At 45.9% G+C, this 14,829-nt stretch overlaps 2 protein-coding genes across 6 annotated transcripts in view; both read left to right on the top strand.

The window, feature by feature from the left end:
* Sec24b (SEC24 homolog B, COPII coat complex component) overlaps positions 1–966 on the top strand; it is a 63,201-nt gene extending 62,235 nt beyond the window's left edge. For all 4 annotated transcript variants that reach the window (XM_050134805.1, XM_050134722.1, XM_050134636.1 and 1 more), the window contains one exon: positions 130–966. In XM_050134805.1, the coding sequence (XP_049990762.1) occupies positions 130–244 (115 nt within the window). In that variant the 3' untranslated portion in view covers positions 245–966. The remainder of the gene's footprint in view (positions 1–129) is intronic.
* Positions 967–12,561: 11,595 nt separating this feature from the next.
* Mcub (mitochondrial calcium uniporter dominant negative subunit beta) overlaps positions 12,562–14,829 on the top strand; it is a 37,897-nt gene continuing 35,629 nt past the window's right edge. The window contains exon 1 of one of the 2 annotated variants that reach the window (XM_050145995.1): positions 12,562–13,004. In XM_050145995.1, the coding sequence (XP_050001952.1) occupies positions 12,906–13,004 (99 nt within the window). In that variant the 5' untranslated portion in view covers positions 12,562–12,905. The remainder of the gene's footprint in view (positions 13,005–14,829) is intronic. The other variant, XM_050145928.1, reaches the window with a different exon arrangement.

The raw sequence follows: 14,829 nt of genomic DNA, 5'->3' as shown, positions 1-14,829 counted from the left end.
GGGGTGGTGCAGGTGTGGCTGGATTAACCTCTTGTATGTTCCATTCCACATGTGTATATGTTCTACAGTGTACATGTATCCTTTGTAATAATATATGTGCTTAAGTAAATGCTGTTTTCTGCCTTTCAGAGATGAGAGTCCTGCCAAAACAGAATTTTTTCAGCATTTGATTGAAGACCGCACAGAGGCTGCAGTCTCTTACTATGAGTTTCTGATCCACATTCAGCAGCAGATTTGTAAATGAAGTCCACCAGAGCACGGCAGGGTGAACGCTCCACAGCCAGAGGAAGCAAGCACGACCCATAGAGAAGCACAGGAGACTGACGCAAGGTGCTGGAAGACAGGACGCACATCACTCTGTCTGAGGCTCGGGCCAGAGATGAAGGGGCGAGGGCCTGAGTCCTCCAGACAGTGCTGATCCACCCAGCACGCCCGAGTTGGTCTCTGCCTGTTTCCATGAGTGCAGCAGTACAGCTCTTCTGCGAGCCAGCAGACTCGGACTGTGTGCCACCGGTGACACGGCATACTCTAAACTAGAGAAAGTTGTCTTCTTACATTAACAGAACATTTCTGACATGAGCTCCGACGAGAGATGCCAAAGGGCAGTGGTTCTGCGTCACTTGTTCGTATGGATTATTTTACAGGAATGATTCATATTCATGAAGTGAATTCAGCGTTTTCCCTGGAAAGGACTAGAGTTTCAGTACATGAGCTATAGAAAAAATATATATAATGTACATAAGTGTTACATTTGTAAAGAAATGTAAAATGTAACTAAGAACACGAATTGCTAAACCGTGCTGCATTGTTGGATGACAGCTTTGTCACAGTTAAGGAATGAGGTTGACTAATGCATATTATGAATTGAGTCCACAGAAGAAACACGAAGCTCTTTGTAATTCTGTTAAATCTTTTATGTGGATTTATTTATGATCAGCCTACTAATTAAAAATATTTTGCTTGACAGTTGGTTTGTTTCTCTGTTTGTGGAGGGCTTTTGGTTTTGGTGAGGATTGGTGATTTTTTTTTTTAAACAGTAGGAATCTTGAGTTTACCGCTTGGAGAAAATGAAATTCCGAGTTGCATTCATCAGTAAATCTGTACGTCGTCATTAGTTTGTAGACACCAACAGGTGGTGGCTGTTTGTACTTAAAACATGATGTTATTTTCCAAATACATTTAATGACTAAGCATAATCTATCTCGTTTAGATTAAGGATTTTTTTTCCCTACCAATTTGTAAAGAGAAATTTTTAAGAACATGTGACTTTCCTTTTTAATTGGCTTGAAGATTATTGAACTCTGAGAGATTTTTTTCTGATCAAACTGTCATTCACAGTAGGTTATCTGCTGTGAAAATTGATGTTGGTCCATTGGATTGTGAAGTGGAATTTTATTTTATGCACTGTGAAAATTTCTGTTGGTAAATGTTGGGGAAAAAAATCAGACTCTTGGCATGTGTGACTTTTCCTGGACTTCTAACTTTGTAGGTCCCTTTTCTTTGTTTCTGTTTTTTCAGAACAAAATGCTTTTGTTTTGATCCTAGTTTGGAAGGTGATGTAGACTATGAAGAGGCGGATTTTGAAGAGATAAGAGACCCAGTTGGCAGCAGTGGTGATCTGAAGCTCATAGCTGCACACACTGGTGAAGTTCCTGGCCTTTTCGCTCTGAGAATAGCCATCCTCTCAGGAGACAGCACCCCGGGGTGCCTGCTTTTCCCGCAGATAAACACAAAAGCACTCTCTCCCACCCCCTGATGGAAGTGAGTTTAAATGACTCACCCTAATGGGTGGCAGAGCTGTTGTGGAAACTTCTCCCCACCCACAGCCCCCACAGGACTCCACTTGTCCCTGCACCCTGCAGTCACCCTCCCCACCAAGGAGCTAACTGCGGGTCCCTAAGGACAACTAAATGCTGTCGTCCCGTAACTTTCTGTTTGTGTTATTGTTTGTCATGTAGTGCTGTGTGTGCGTGTGAACGAGAATAAGTGTGTGGAGCTCAGAACAGTGGAAGTTACTTCTTCGTCCACTCTGGCCTTCACGCTTTCATGGGAAGAGCTTTGATCTACTGAGCCATCTCTCACTGCAGAATGAAAGTGTGGCATTTCTACTTCAAGACGAATGTTTTGTCTTCGTGAACTTTGTTATTTCTTTTAAAAATTACTAAATCACTTAACCTATCACAAGGCAAAAAAAAAAAAAAAAAAAGAAAGCCCATAACCACAGTTCTCAAAGTGTGGGTAGTCACCCCTTTGGGGGTCGAATGGCCCCCTTCCATAACAGTAGCAAAATTACAGTGATGAAATAACGAAATAACTTTATGGAACTGTATTAGGGGGGTTGAGAACTGTTGATGGAAGGTGAGAGGAGGAGGGAATTGTGTCTCATCTGTCAAGTGTGATGAGGGCTGGGAAGTTAAGCAGGCGAGGCCATTGTTCTCAGCTGTTTTAGATAGTAACAGAGGCCCCTCTGGATGGCGAGAGAGCTGAAGGCCTAAAGCCCAGTGACTACTTCGGAAGAGAGCCATCTGAACAGTGATGTCTGAGTCAGTGACTGACACTTGACTTTTCTGGAAAACTCCAGAATTTCAGCAGAGAAGTGGGAAGTGCCTGGTACCTCCGGAAGAGCGAGGCTGCCCTGACTATTGGTGTTTAGCATGTCTGACAGGCAGGACCATGTCTGGTGGGCATGCCTGCAATCCTACGGTCAGGCAGGACCAGGAGGATCAGGCTTAGTGGCAAACCCTGTGTGTACTGAGCCATCTCACAGACAACCCCCATCCCACCCCTAGCGCTTTTTTATTGAGGATTTTAGCTGGAGTACAAAATGATAGCATTCATTATGGCGTTTGAGAGCACATCTCATGGTACCTTGCTCAGATTCCCTCCTTCACTTTGCTCCCCATCGTACCCCACACCCCGATCATCTCTCCATAAAGTCCCCTTCTGTCCCCACCTTGCATACACGCACACACTGAAATCTAGATTTTACTTATGAGAATAAATAGGAACTAGATGTTGTAGTGCACACTTTTAATCCCAGCTGGCGAGGCAGAGGCAGCTGGATCATCGAATTCAAGGCCAGCCTGAGCTACATAAGAGCTCCAGGTCAGCCACGGCTGCATAGGAAGGGCCTGTCTCAAAAAATAAAAAAAATTAAAATGAGGGTGGAAATAGTTTGTGTTTCTCCTTCACTGACTCTCACCATCATTCACCATCTAATGTCTTGTTAGGAATGTGTATATTTAGGTTCTGTGTATGAGAGAACATATACTTGTCATTCTGAATCTGACTTAATGAAGATTACTAAGAAATATATGCACAAATGGTAGTTAATATTTTATTTGGATTTTACTGGGACAGCTATTCTTTGCAAATCCTGCTTTTTGAAGAAAGATTACTTAATTTTATTAGCTTGCCCAGAAGCACACATGCAGGTCCCATCCCACCCATAGGTTACCCAGGACCTGACAGAAACTGCCCTGTCCTTGATAGTGGGGCTAGACATCCCCTTAGGAGGGCAGGGAGGGCAGAAAGGCCCTGCAGGGAGGTGGCCACAGTTTTCATTGCTACCTTTGTTTTGTTGCAAATATGATTACCTTTCCTTGAGAGTCACTTAGGTTGCTGTAAGATTATTTTTATTAGTGTTTGGTGACATATAGGTACACATTTTATACTTTATTTTTCTGGTTTTCTATGAGATTTTAAGATAGAAAGGAAATAACTGTGACATTGCAAAAACAAAAAAAAAACCCAAGTATGTACAGCATAGGCAGAGCTTCCCTGTCCTGCAGCTGTTCTCAAATAACCATTCAGAGGCTTAGTATTAATTATAAATATTCAACCAATAGCTGAGGCTTATTATTAACTAGCTCTTACATTTTAAGTTAACCCACATTCCTTATTTACTCTCTGTCATGTGGTGGTATCTTTATTAGCATGGCATGTTTATCTCCCGCTCCCTCTGCATCTGGCTGGTGACTCCTGACTTCCCTTCTCCTTCCCAGCGTTCTCAGTTTGACTTTTCCACCTAACTTTATCCTGTTCAGCTATTGGTCAGTCAGCTTCTTTATTAAACCAATCACAGCCACACATCTTCATAGTTTGCAAAAGGACAATTCCACAACCCTATAGCCTGACCTCTACTTTGCTTACAACCCTTATTGATGGTAACAGATGAAGAGAGGAGCAATAGAAATACTGGAGTTTTCTAGCTGATAATCTATAGTTTTATAATTGTGTGTTTGTTCTTAAAAATAAAAAAGCAATTTTCATATATTCCTTTCAGTTCTTTATTACATATCAACTTAATTAAGGGGAGAGATTGACTATATCTTGGTCTGTCCTTCCCTCCTTCCTTTATTTTCTCCCTTACTCCCTCTCTTTCTCTCTTCCTTCCTCCCTCGGTACCTCCCTCCCTCCCTCCCTCCCTCTGTCCAATCCCTCTCTCCCTTCCTTTGGGGTTGAACCCCAGGCCATCTGCATGTTTGACAGGTACTCTGCCACTAAGCTACACCCCCAGTCCACCTTTAACTTTTGTGAACTTCTTATCCTACTTCCCATATCCCCCAAGTACCCAACCCAAGGCATCATATACAAAACCATGTTAATTTAATTGAATGACTATAAAAACTCACTAGGCCTTCCTGGAGGGCCCTATGCCCACCCCGTACCACCAACACTCATAAGCAATTCATTTCGCATTCACCCTTAGACAAGTTGTAAAACTGTGTCAGTTAGGAGGACTCTCCTATTTTTAAACAGAATTCCCGTCTTTAATTTTTAATGAATCACCCGCAGCCCTGGTACTCAGTTTTTGTAGTCTCTCCGCATTAGGATTTGGCTGCCTGTTGGGAGCCAGATTGGAAGGGGATGAAAGGTGCTATGACCTGCTTCCAATTAATTATTAAAATGGGGTTTCGTTCCTTTTTCAGAGTCGGGAATAAAGAATATATGAATAAATGGCTGAAGAACACATTTAAACAAGAAAGGCCGAGACTTAGAACTGAGGTGGTTAGTAAGTGGGGCCGGAATGACCTGCTCATAAGTGGTCATCTGAAAGCCAGCCCCCACCCCCAGCTTAATGAGTCTAAGTTGCCTTCATGGGATGTATGGGGATCCCTGGGGATATAATCTTAGGAAAAGGAGACTGGAACAAAGTTGGAGGGGAAGACGGATCCAAAGCAGAACTTAGCACTAAGCTAAGAGAAGCTAACTGCATAGCATTATAGGAGCTTTGGCCGTTCATACCTAAGCTTAATGCAGTGTGTGCCTCTTCTCGAGAAGCCTTGTGGACCCCTTCCTGCCTGGCCTTGCTCAAAGAGCCTGTCCGAACTCAGACAAAGCATTGCTACCTCCTGCAGTCTTTGCTGGGCACTCCCCACCTGTGTTAGATGTGTCCTTATGTGCTTGTCTCTGTTACGGTCCCTGCCATGCCCGTTATAGCTGACATTCTCTCCTAAAACAGAGCCACTGCCTATAGTGGTTATTTCACTCTTTGCTCTTTTGGGGGCCTGCCACCCAGCTCCCAAATAAACACCGAGAAAGACTTGTTCTTACTTACGAATGCCCAGCCTTAGCTTGGCTTATTTCTAGCCAGTTTTTCTTAAATTACCCATTTACCTTTTTCCTCTGGATTATACCTTTCTTTATCCTATATACCACCCTTCTTCCCTTCTTATCCACGGCTGGTTGTGGCTAGCCCCTGACGACATCCTCTTTTTCTCCTTTTCTCCTCCTTGCTCCTCTCTTCCCCTTCTTTTCTCTCTCTCCCCCTCCCCCTCCCTGAGTTTCAGGACAGGCGGGACTGTTACAGGGAGAATCCCTGTCTTTGCCTCCCAAGTGCTGGCATTAAAGCCAGGTGGTGGTGGCATACACCTTTAATCCCCAGCAATTGGGAGGCAGAGGGAGGTGGATCTCTGTGAGTTCAAGACCAGCCTAATCTATAGAGCGAGCTCCAGGATGGGCTCCAAAGCTACAGAGAGACCCTTTCTCCAAAAACAAAAACAAAACAAAGCAAACAACAAAAAGAGGCATATGGCTCCCTAGTACTGGGTTTAAAGGTGTGAGCCACCACCATCTGGATCTCTTTCTGCATTGGTTTTGTGTAGTCCAGGGTGGCCTTGAAACTCACAAAGATCCATCTGCCTCTGTCTCCCAACTCCTGGGATTAAAGGTGCGTGCCACCATTGCCTGACCTCTAGTGGCTTAGTTTTACCTTCTGGTCTTCAGGCAAGCTTTATTTATAAGACATAAATAAAATATCAGTTATATATAGTGACATATGCATGCAGTTGGGGAAATTGGGCTATCGAAGCAAGAGGATCAGGAATTCGAGATCATTTTGGCATCTTACAAGTTTGAGGCTAGCCTGCAACAAAGCCAGCCCTGCCTCAAGAAAAGAGTAGTACAGCAAACGAGGTCCTTGGGATGGAAAAGGAACTCTGTGTTATCCTACATAGAAATTCAAAGAATTTGTCAAGGGAAAAAGTGAGCAGATTTGAAGCTGTAGTTAAGACAGGTGGGGACAGAGAGGCTGCTGCTGTTAGAGGTGTGTCTTCAAAGAGAATCTGTGCACTTTGCACTGGGTAAGAGGAAAAGCTCCTTGAAGCTGAGACCTCTGCCACTGACGGCTATAGGCTGCACAATGCAAGTCCATTTGAAAAACATCATTTGAAATGAGAGTACCTGGAAAGAGCTTCTAGAACATTGTGCTGGGAAGGACGGCATAGGAAGATGTTGTCTCCAATCATGCAACCAGGAAGTCCAAGACCACTGCAGCCATGGGTAAAAGCAACCTGGCTGTATCTCAAGGTAACATGAGCTTGGTGTTGCCCACATGCTGCTGCTTTTGCAGGCATGCAGAATGCAAGAGTCATGGAGTCCTAGGCTGCACAGATTCCAGAATAAAGCCTGTGGGCCAGTGAGGCTACGGATTGCCAAGTTACAGGGTGGGGCCTACCAGAACCCACGGGAGCTCATGTCATGCCTCATGTACCCTGGACCCCACTCTAGGATTTTTTTTCAAGGACTTGGGTACAAAGATGTCATCTGTGAGGACGGAAGCTGCACGGTTTGCACACTGGATGTCCTTCTAAAAGCCCAGCTGGTTTGCTGCCATTGATCCCTAACCCATCATTAGCTAAAACCAGCTTTGCTGCCTCTGTGTGGCATCATTCCCTGGGGAAGCAGGTAGCTTTCTGTGGATCATGGAGCAGGTTTTCTTCCATGTAATACACACACAGTGTGGATGTGGAGTTGCCTACTTTGCCCGTTTCTGCCAATAACACCCTCTGTGGCTCCACTATGCCTTCACCTCATTGCTTCTGACCAAGGGACTCATAAGAAGTGTGGCACTGATAGCTCACTAGTTTCACTACAGCCTGTCACCCTAGCATGCCGCTGGCCTGATAGACAGGGGGACTTCCTTCTGAGGATCGGTTAGAAAGGTCCCTGGGAGGGCTATCACAAGACACCATTCGAATCAGTCACTGACATTGGCCTATAGCAAGAGAATCTGAAGATCAAAGTGAGCCTTCCATCTTAACCTGCGTTCACAGAGCCGTAGGGTCTTAGTTCCCAGATAGACAGGATAGTCCCACTGAATCAGAAGTCATGAGTGCTCTCTGGCTGTTTGAAGCTCCCCCTACAACCAGGAGACTGGTACAGCTTCCAAAGAAGAATTGATTGGTTACTATGTAGCCTCCTCTGAGATCTAGAGATTTCAGAGTGCCTTTTAAGGCTTCCATGTTTGATACTGAAAGTTAATGGATGCTCACAGCTCTCTAAAAGAGCAAGCAGAGGTGATTCGACCGAAACACTTCAGAAGTTGAGTTTGGAATTTCCTACCAGGTTAAGAATGTTGAGTGATGCTTGACATAAATTGGAACACAACCTGAACACGGTATAATGAAAATAACTGTGGTCGTGAGAAAAACAAAAACAATCCTAGTTCTGCACCTGCCACTCGATGGTCAGTCTTCTTAGCTGAATGTCCTGGGCCAAAGCTCTCACCATGTCTTAGCCTCATCCGTGCATGAGGCAATACTAATTCTTTGGGAGGAGTTTCATGAAGACTGTGTGGAAGATGCGTACAGAGTCCGTCATACAGAGTCCGGCAATGATGACATCATCTCTCAACGCAGCCGTGCAAGGGAACTGAACACAGGTCTGGATCTTTGACTAAGGAGGCTGCGCTTTGTCCTCAAGCCGTCTCTGGTCTCTACCTTCGCTGAAATTCTTACTCTCGAAACAAACTTTCTGTGAGGTAGGTGTGTGTGTGTGTGTGTGTTGTTGTTGTTGTTGTTGTCCCTGCTGCCTTCTCTCCTATTTGGTATAGTCAGTTTGTTAATGACATTTAACAAGTGCTTCAGAAACAACCAAGCCGTTTTAACCCACTGTGTCCACATGCTATTAGATTCAATGCTTGGGGCTCATGGAGAGCCACAGTGGTGGGGTTTGGCTGCCATACTCCTTTGGTTTTTGAGACAGGTTTGTATGACTCAGTTTATGCTGTTCTTTTAAATTCACTGTGGTCCAAATGATTCTTGAGCTCACAGGCCTTCTGTCTCAACCTCCTTGGTGATAATCCTCCTGCCTCAGCTTCCCGAGTGCTAAGTAATATTTTTCAAAATCAAAACTAAGTACTGTAGAGAAAGCTCTGTCAGCGCTTGCTATGCAAGTATGAGGACCTGGGCTCAGTCCCCAGCACTTATGGTAAAAACTGTGTGGAATGTTGTGAACTGTTGTGGAATGTTATTTTAACTATGTAAAGATGTGTTACATTTGTTTATGCTCCAGAATATTACTTTAATGCTGTAAAGGTGTGTTACATTTGTTTATGCTGCAGAATTTTCTTTAACGGTGTAAAGGTGTGTTACATTTGTTTACGCTACATCTGTTTAAGGGTGTCAAGATGTGTTACATTTGTTTCACCTTGCCTGTCTGAGGCCCCAACTTGTCTAACAAAGAGCTGAAGGGTCAATAGTTAGGCAGGAGAATGATAGGTGGGGTTGGAAGATGGAGAGAATAAATAGGAAGAGAAAGGAAAGAAGGAGGAGAGAACCTGGGAGAAAGAGAGGGACATGACCCAGGCCAGAAGTCAGGCAGTTGCCAGCCAGCCATGTATACAATAGGAAAGTAAGGTAAAAGAAAAGGGAGGAAGGAAAGAATAAAGGAAGGAAGAGAAAGAAAAAGAGAGGAAGGAAGGAAGGAAGGAAGGAAGGAAGGAAGGAAGGAAGGAAGGAAGGAAGGAAGAGAAAAAAGAGGGAAGGAAGGAAGGATGAAAGGAAAGTCAGGCAAAAAGCACCAAGACAAAACATAGCGAGAAACACATTAAAATAAGAGCTAAGATAAGGCTGAGCATCCTTAACTAATACTAAGTCTTCGTGTCATGATTTGGGAGCTGGTTGGTGACCCAAGAGAAAAAGCCTGTACAGTGATACCCGTTTGTATTCCTAGTGCTGGAGAGGCAGAGATGGGAAGATCCCTGGGGCATACTGGCTAGCCAGCCTGCCCTAATAGTGAGCACCAGGTCTGCGAGAGAATCGCTGTTGTGAGAGTCACTGTCTCAAAAGCCAAGGCGCACAACTCCTAAGAAGTGACACCACAGATTGTCACCTGGCCTTCACAGGCATGGCTACACATGTGCATGTATACTCATATGTGAATATGTATGCGCACAGGTGAAAATTCATGCAGAGTTTCTTGATGTGCAAAATATCTCAATTTTAAGTTCAGGATTTGCACCGCAAATTTGTAGGGTCTCCCTGATCCTGACTGTCTATGACATCTGTGGCTGGGAGTAGGGCAGTGGTCAGCTGATAGCAGAAAACAGGAAGTATTAGACTAAGATTAAAATCTTAGAGCCATAAATTATGTAATTCTAGACCTAAATGCTAGATTCAAACTCTGGCTTCATATATAACAGGGGTCTTAAATAACACCCCATGGATTTTATTGCTGGTGTTTTTTGTTTGTTTGTTGTTTTTATTTTTGTTTTTTTGAGACAGGGTCTCACTATGTAGCCCAGGCTTGCCTGAAAGTCATTATGCATTTGAAGCAGGTTTCAAACTTATGGTGACCCCTTCCTTGTCTCTGCCTCCCAAGTGCTGGGATTTAGGCATGAGCTGCCAAGTATAGCCTTTGGGATATTTGTAAACACCTTGTTTTTCTTTATTTTGTGAACAAAAGGTCCCAAAGCCAAAGTATCAGATTTTCTAGTTGGTACCCTCTTTGCGCTTTCTTCCTGCAGCCCCTTTGAGTGATGACATTTTGAAGCACGTTTTAATTTTTTTTCTAGATTTATTATTTTATGTGAAAAATATTTTGCCTGCATTTATGCATGAACACCAAGCACATGCCGGGCACTCACAGATGATGGTAGAGGGCATCAGACCCCATGGAACTGCAGGTACCCAGAGTTTGAGAATGGAACTAGGATCCTCTTCAGGAGTAGCCAGGGCTCTTAACCTCTTGCCCATCTCATCAGGCCCCTGCAGCACGAGTCCAGTCACAGCCTGGGATGTTTGGCTCTCTCGGGAGCATCACCATGCCTTTTGCTTGTGCTGCTGTATCTGCCACTGAGGCTCTGCTTTTGCAGAGCTTGGCCTAACATCCAGCTCTCCCGCACCGCCTGTCTGGGGTGGTGGGGTCACCTGTTTCTGCAGTTCCAGTTCTGTTGCTTGTCAGTGCGGCCGGAGTCTTCCCCCACTTCTGCAGCTTCACCCCACCCCAATTAAGAAAATGCCTTCGTAAGATCAGATTGCAGGCAAGCCTCTAAGGCATTTATTTATTTATTTATTTATTTATTTATTTATTTATTTATTTATTTATTTATTTATTTATTTATTTATTTATTTATTTATTTATTATGTATGCAATGTTGTGTCTGTGTGTATTCCTGCAGGCCAGAAGAGGGCACCAGACCTCATTACAGATGGTTGTGAGCCACCATGTGGTTGCTGGGAATTGAACTCAAGACCTTTGGAAGAGCAGGCAATGCTTTTAACCACTGAGCCATCTCTCCAGCCCCTCTAAGGCATTTTTAAAATTAGTGATTGATGGGGACGGCTCAACCCTGTGTGGGTGGTGCTATCCCTGGTCTAGTGGTCCTGGGTTCTATAAAAAGGCAGACTGAGAAAGTCGTGGAGAATAAGCAGTAAGCAGCATCTCTCCATGGCCTCTGCATCAGCTCCCTTCTCCATGATCCCGTCCTGTTTGAGTTCCTGTCCTGACTTCCTTCAGTGGTAGACTACAGTGTTTGGAAGTGTAGACCAAATGCCACTCCCCCCACATTTGTCTTTTAGCCAAGGTGTTTCTTTGCAGCAATAGACACCCTAACTAAGAAAATTGTATAGAAGGCTTTTTTTTCCTTTTTTAAATTTTGGGACAGTGTCTCACTATGTATCCCTGGCTGGCTTGGAACTTGCTACGTGGACCCAGCTGGCCTTGAATTTACAAAATTCTCTTGCTTTTGCTTCCTGATTGCTGGTATACCACTGGCCTAGAGAAGCCTTTTATTGAGCCTAATGTTGCAACACCAGAACAGGCAATACACGATGGTGTCTCCCAGAACCCCCTGCTCATCTAGCTAGAGAAGGGGTATTTGACTAACCACAGGAAAACATTCGTATGGATCGTTAGTGTTTCAACCAATCACAGCACTGTAGCTTCTGAGTGACCAGGTGAAGCGCTTTCCCATCTGGTCTGGAAAAAATAGTTACAGGGCTTGTACTAGCAAAAATAAGCCTGTGTCGGGCTTCAGGTTCAGGAGCTGGAGCAAACAGCTGTGATCACGGTGTCGTTTCCTCAAGCCATCTGTGACGTGCTCAAAGTGGCAGAGTAGCTGGCGGTTTGATTGACAGGCCTTTGGCTTGAGGCAGCCAATAGAATCAAGGGAAAGTCCAACCGTTGACAACTAGGAAGCCAGATTGCTTCCCCGCCCCTACCTGTTTGCTATTTACAGGAAAGTGAGAGTCAGGCGTGCTTGCAATAGGAACCTACAGAACTGATCATTAACACTAATAGCCATTTTTAACAGCGCTTACACAGTGCTTAACTCCTGCCCCTGGGAGAAGAGGGTCCTTTCATCTGTCCCCCAAAGAGAAGCCAGTTCTGTTGTGAAAGAAAATTTCCCAGAGTTTGGATTTGGGCCAGACCGTAATGATCTACAAACGTTTGGTGCACCTAGAGCCCTGGGCTCAGGCGGCTGGCAGGCTCACCAACTCAAGCCGTGCAGCCCACCCGAAGGTGGAGCTTTGGCAAACCCGTCTCTCCCTCTCTCCAGCTGGGTAAAGGAGAGTAATTTCCAGGTACCTTTCCCCTGCCAGATCCCGGAAGTCCTTTTTCCAGGGTCCCGGGTCTCCCTGTGTAAAGGCAAGGGAACCAGGGAGCGGTTACCAATGGAGAGAACTACTCTCCCAGCACGCGGTGCCAGAAACTGGTTGTGGGAGTTTCGGTTCATTTGACAGGGTTTCACGTTGCACAGACTAGCCTCCAGCTATTTAGTGGAGGACGGCCTTGAACTCCTGATCTTCAGGCCTCTGTTTCCAAATCTGGGGTCCCAGGCCTGCCTCACCACTTCCGGTACTGACTGCTGTCAACAGCAGCGTGGTGTGAGCCCGGCTCTTGTTCTTTTCTCAAGAAATACGTGCGGGAAGAAGAGAGGCACCAGAAGCCTACGACTGGGAACTCCATCACTTGCTCTTCTAAAAAAAAATTGTTTATTTTTTGTCGGAGGAAAAATACCGCGCCTGGAGCCCGGGTGTGCACCAAGCCCAGTGGAAGCGGGGACACACCCTCCTGTCACCGCCCCAGTCGGCGGCGGGGCGGGCTGAGCCCACACCGGGCTGGGCTCTGGCGGCTGGAGGATGAGTCGCTGATGCCAGGAGCTGCGGCCGGGCAGGAGGATGCTCCTGAACCGGCTCTATCTGGGACGGTCGCGGCTGCTGACGACGATCCGAGCCCGCAACCGTGCGTGTCCGAGGCCACTACCACCCGCACCCCAGGTAAGGAGCGACGCGGGCACGCGAGCCGTGGGTGGAAAGTTTGCGTCGGGCAACTTTGGCGGGAGTGAAAACCAGGCAGTTCCCTGCGTGCTGCTCTGCACGTCCGGGTGCCCCGACAGGTGGTGGCCTCGGACGACTGGTCCTTGGGTGGCGAGGAGACGGCCCCAGAGTGGCCAGCTCGGGGCGCATCTCCCGGGAGTGCAGCTGGTCGACCCCAACCGCGGCGTCTTGCAGTTTGTAGTCGGTGGAGGAGGAACCGGGAGAGGGCGGTGTGCTGTCCTCAGGGTGGGCTGTCCGCTGGGTGACTGTGTCCAAGGTGTCTTTGTCCGGGGTGGGATTTCCCCAAAGGGGCTGTCATCGGGGTAGGCTTTAACCAGGATTGCCTTCTCCAGGGTGGACTGGCCCAGGACCGGGTCCTGTCCATCCTCCAAACTCCAAGCCCCTCCCTTTTATACCCTTCATTGCGCGTTAACAGGAGGCAGCGATGAATCGGAAGGGTCGACTGTGGGTAACAGTTAGGCGGCCACAGCTTGTGTCACGGCCTGTGTGGAACCTCGAGGAGAGGGGAAGAAAGTGTGGGTGTGCACCAAAAAGGAAGAGCGGGAAAGTGCTGGCGGGAGTGTGCGTGTGTCGGGAGAAAGAACCTCAGGCTGCCTGGGGCTGGGGGCGGGGGCTGAGTCGACCCACCCCTCAATTACTGGGTTAGCGTCAGCTCGCTAAAGGGAGAGCGATATATGTAAATATTTATTATCGTTCAGCTGGGCTGTGAGAAAGAAAGAGTGCCAGCTCTGTCACTTTCACTTCCTGTTTCTTTTGTCCCCCTCCCCCTCCATCCTTGGATTCTGTCCCAAAGCATTATCTTATGCTTTGGAATTTGGGTTGATACGGGAAATATTTCAAAGCATTAAAAAAAAAAAAAAAAACCTCTTTCCTTAAATGTGTGAAAGCAAGTGAGTTTTTGATTGATACTAATACCTAAGAAAATGGCAAACTCCTTAAAATCTAACGTGGTAATCCCCATGACGTGGGTTGAGGGGGAAAGGCTTCTGAAAACCGTACTTTAAAAGCTACCTTTCAGAGTCAGACATTCCAAGCACTCAAACGGTCTACTGCTTTCTTCGCCTCACATCGCAGAAACGCACGTGATAATTAAGCCCTGCGAATGACTATCAAGCGCATTTGACCATTGCAGAGAGCTGAGAATCGAACAAAACTACTAACAGCCACACCTACCTACTGCTAAGCCACGCCCATTTAAAAACCACCTGGAGTAACATTTTTATGACTTCCAAGACTGGCAGCCCTTTCTCAAATGATCAACATCATCAGCTCTAAGCCCTTTCCTCTGCACTGCCCATCTGAGGCTAGATATCACGGTATACCTGCCCCTAATGAAAACAGCTACAGAGGGCTGGATACATCTAATAATGGGGAAATGTGGTTAGTTGGTCATAGCTCATTCAGCATCATAAGAAGCCTTAAGTTTGAACGATATAATTTGCAGTCTTAAGTCAGCTGCCCAGGCCAGAAAGCCAGTTTGCAGAACTTCAGGAGAGGAAATGCTTCCACCCTTTTACCCAGGTGACAAAATATCCCATCCCATAATAAAGCCGAGCCTACTGGTTTACCTATGTGTGCAGCTTTGCAGTCTCCAGGCCCCTTAAGAGTTTCAACTACAACTGCTAAACCATTTTCTGCAAATCAGAGCTCCCCAATTATAGAAAGTTTTTTTTTTTATTCTAAGATCTCGCTGCTTTCCATATTTAATGCCCTGGGGCTAAAGACAAATATCATTGCTGTTTTCTCCCAAAAAGCATTCCTGTCA

Source organism: Alexandromys fortis, unplaced genomic scaffold (genome assembly GCF_014885135.2).
Source record: "Alexandromys fortis isolate MF-2015 unplaced genomic scaffold, M_Fortis_MF-2015_v1.1 scaffold_19, whole genome shotgun sequence".
Lineage (NCBI taxonomy): Eukaryota > Metazoa > Chordata > Mammalia > Rodentia > Cricetidae > Alexandromys > Alexandromys fortis.
This window is presented reverse-complemented; position numbering and strand designations above follow the sequence as displayed.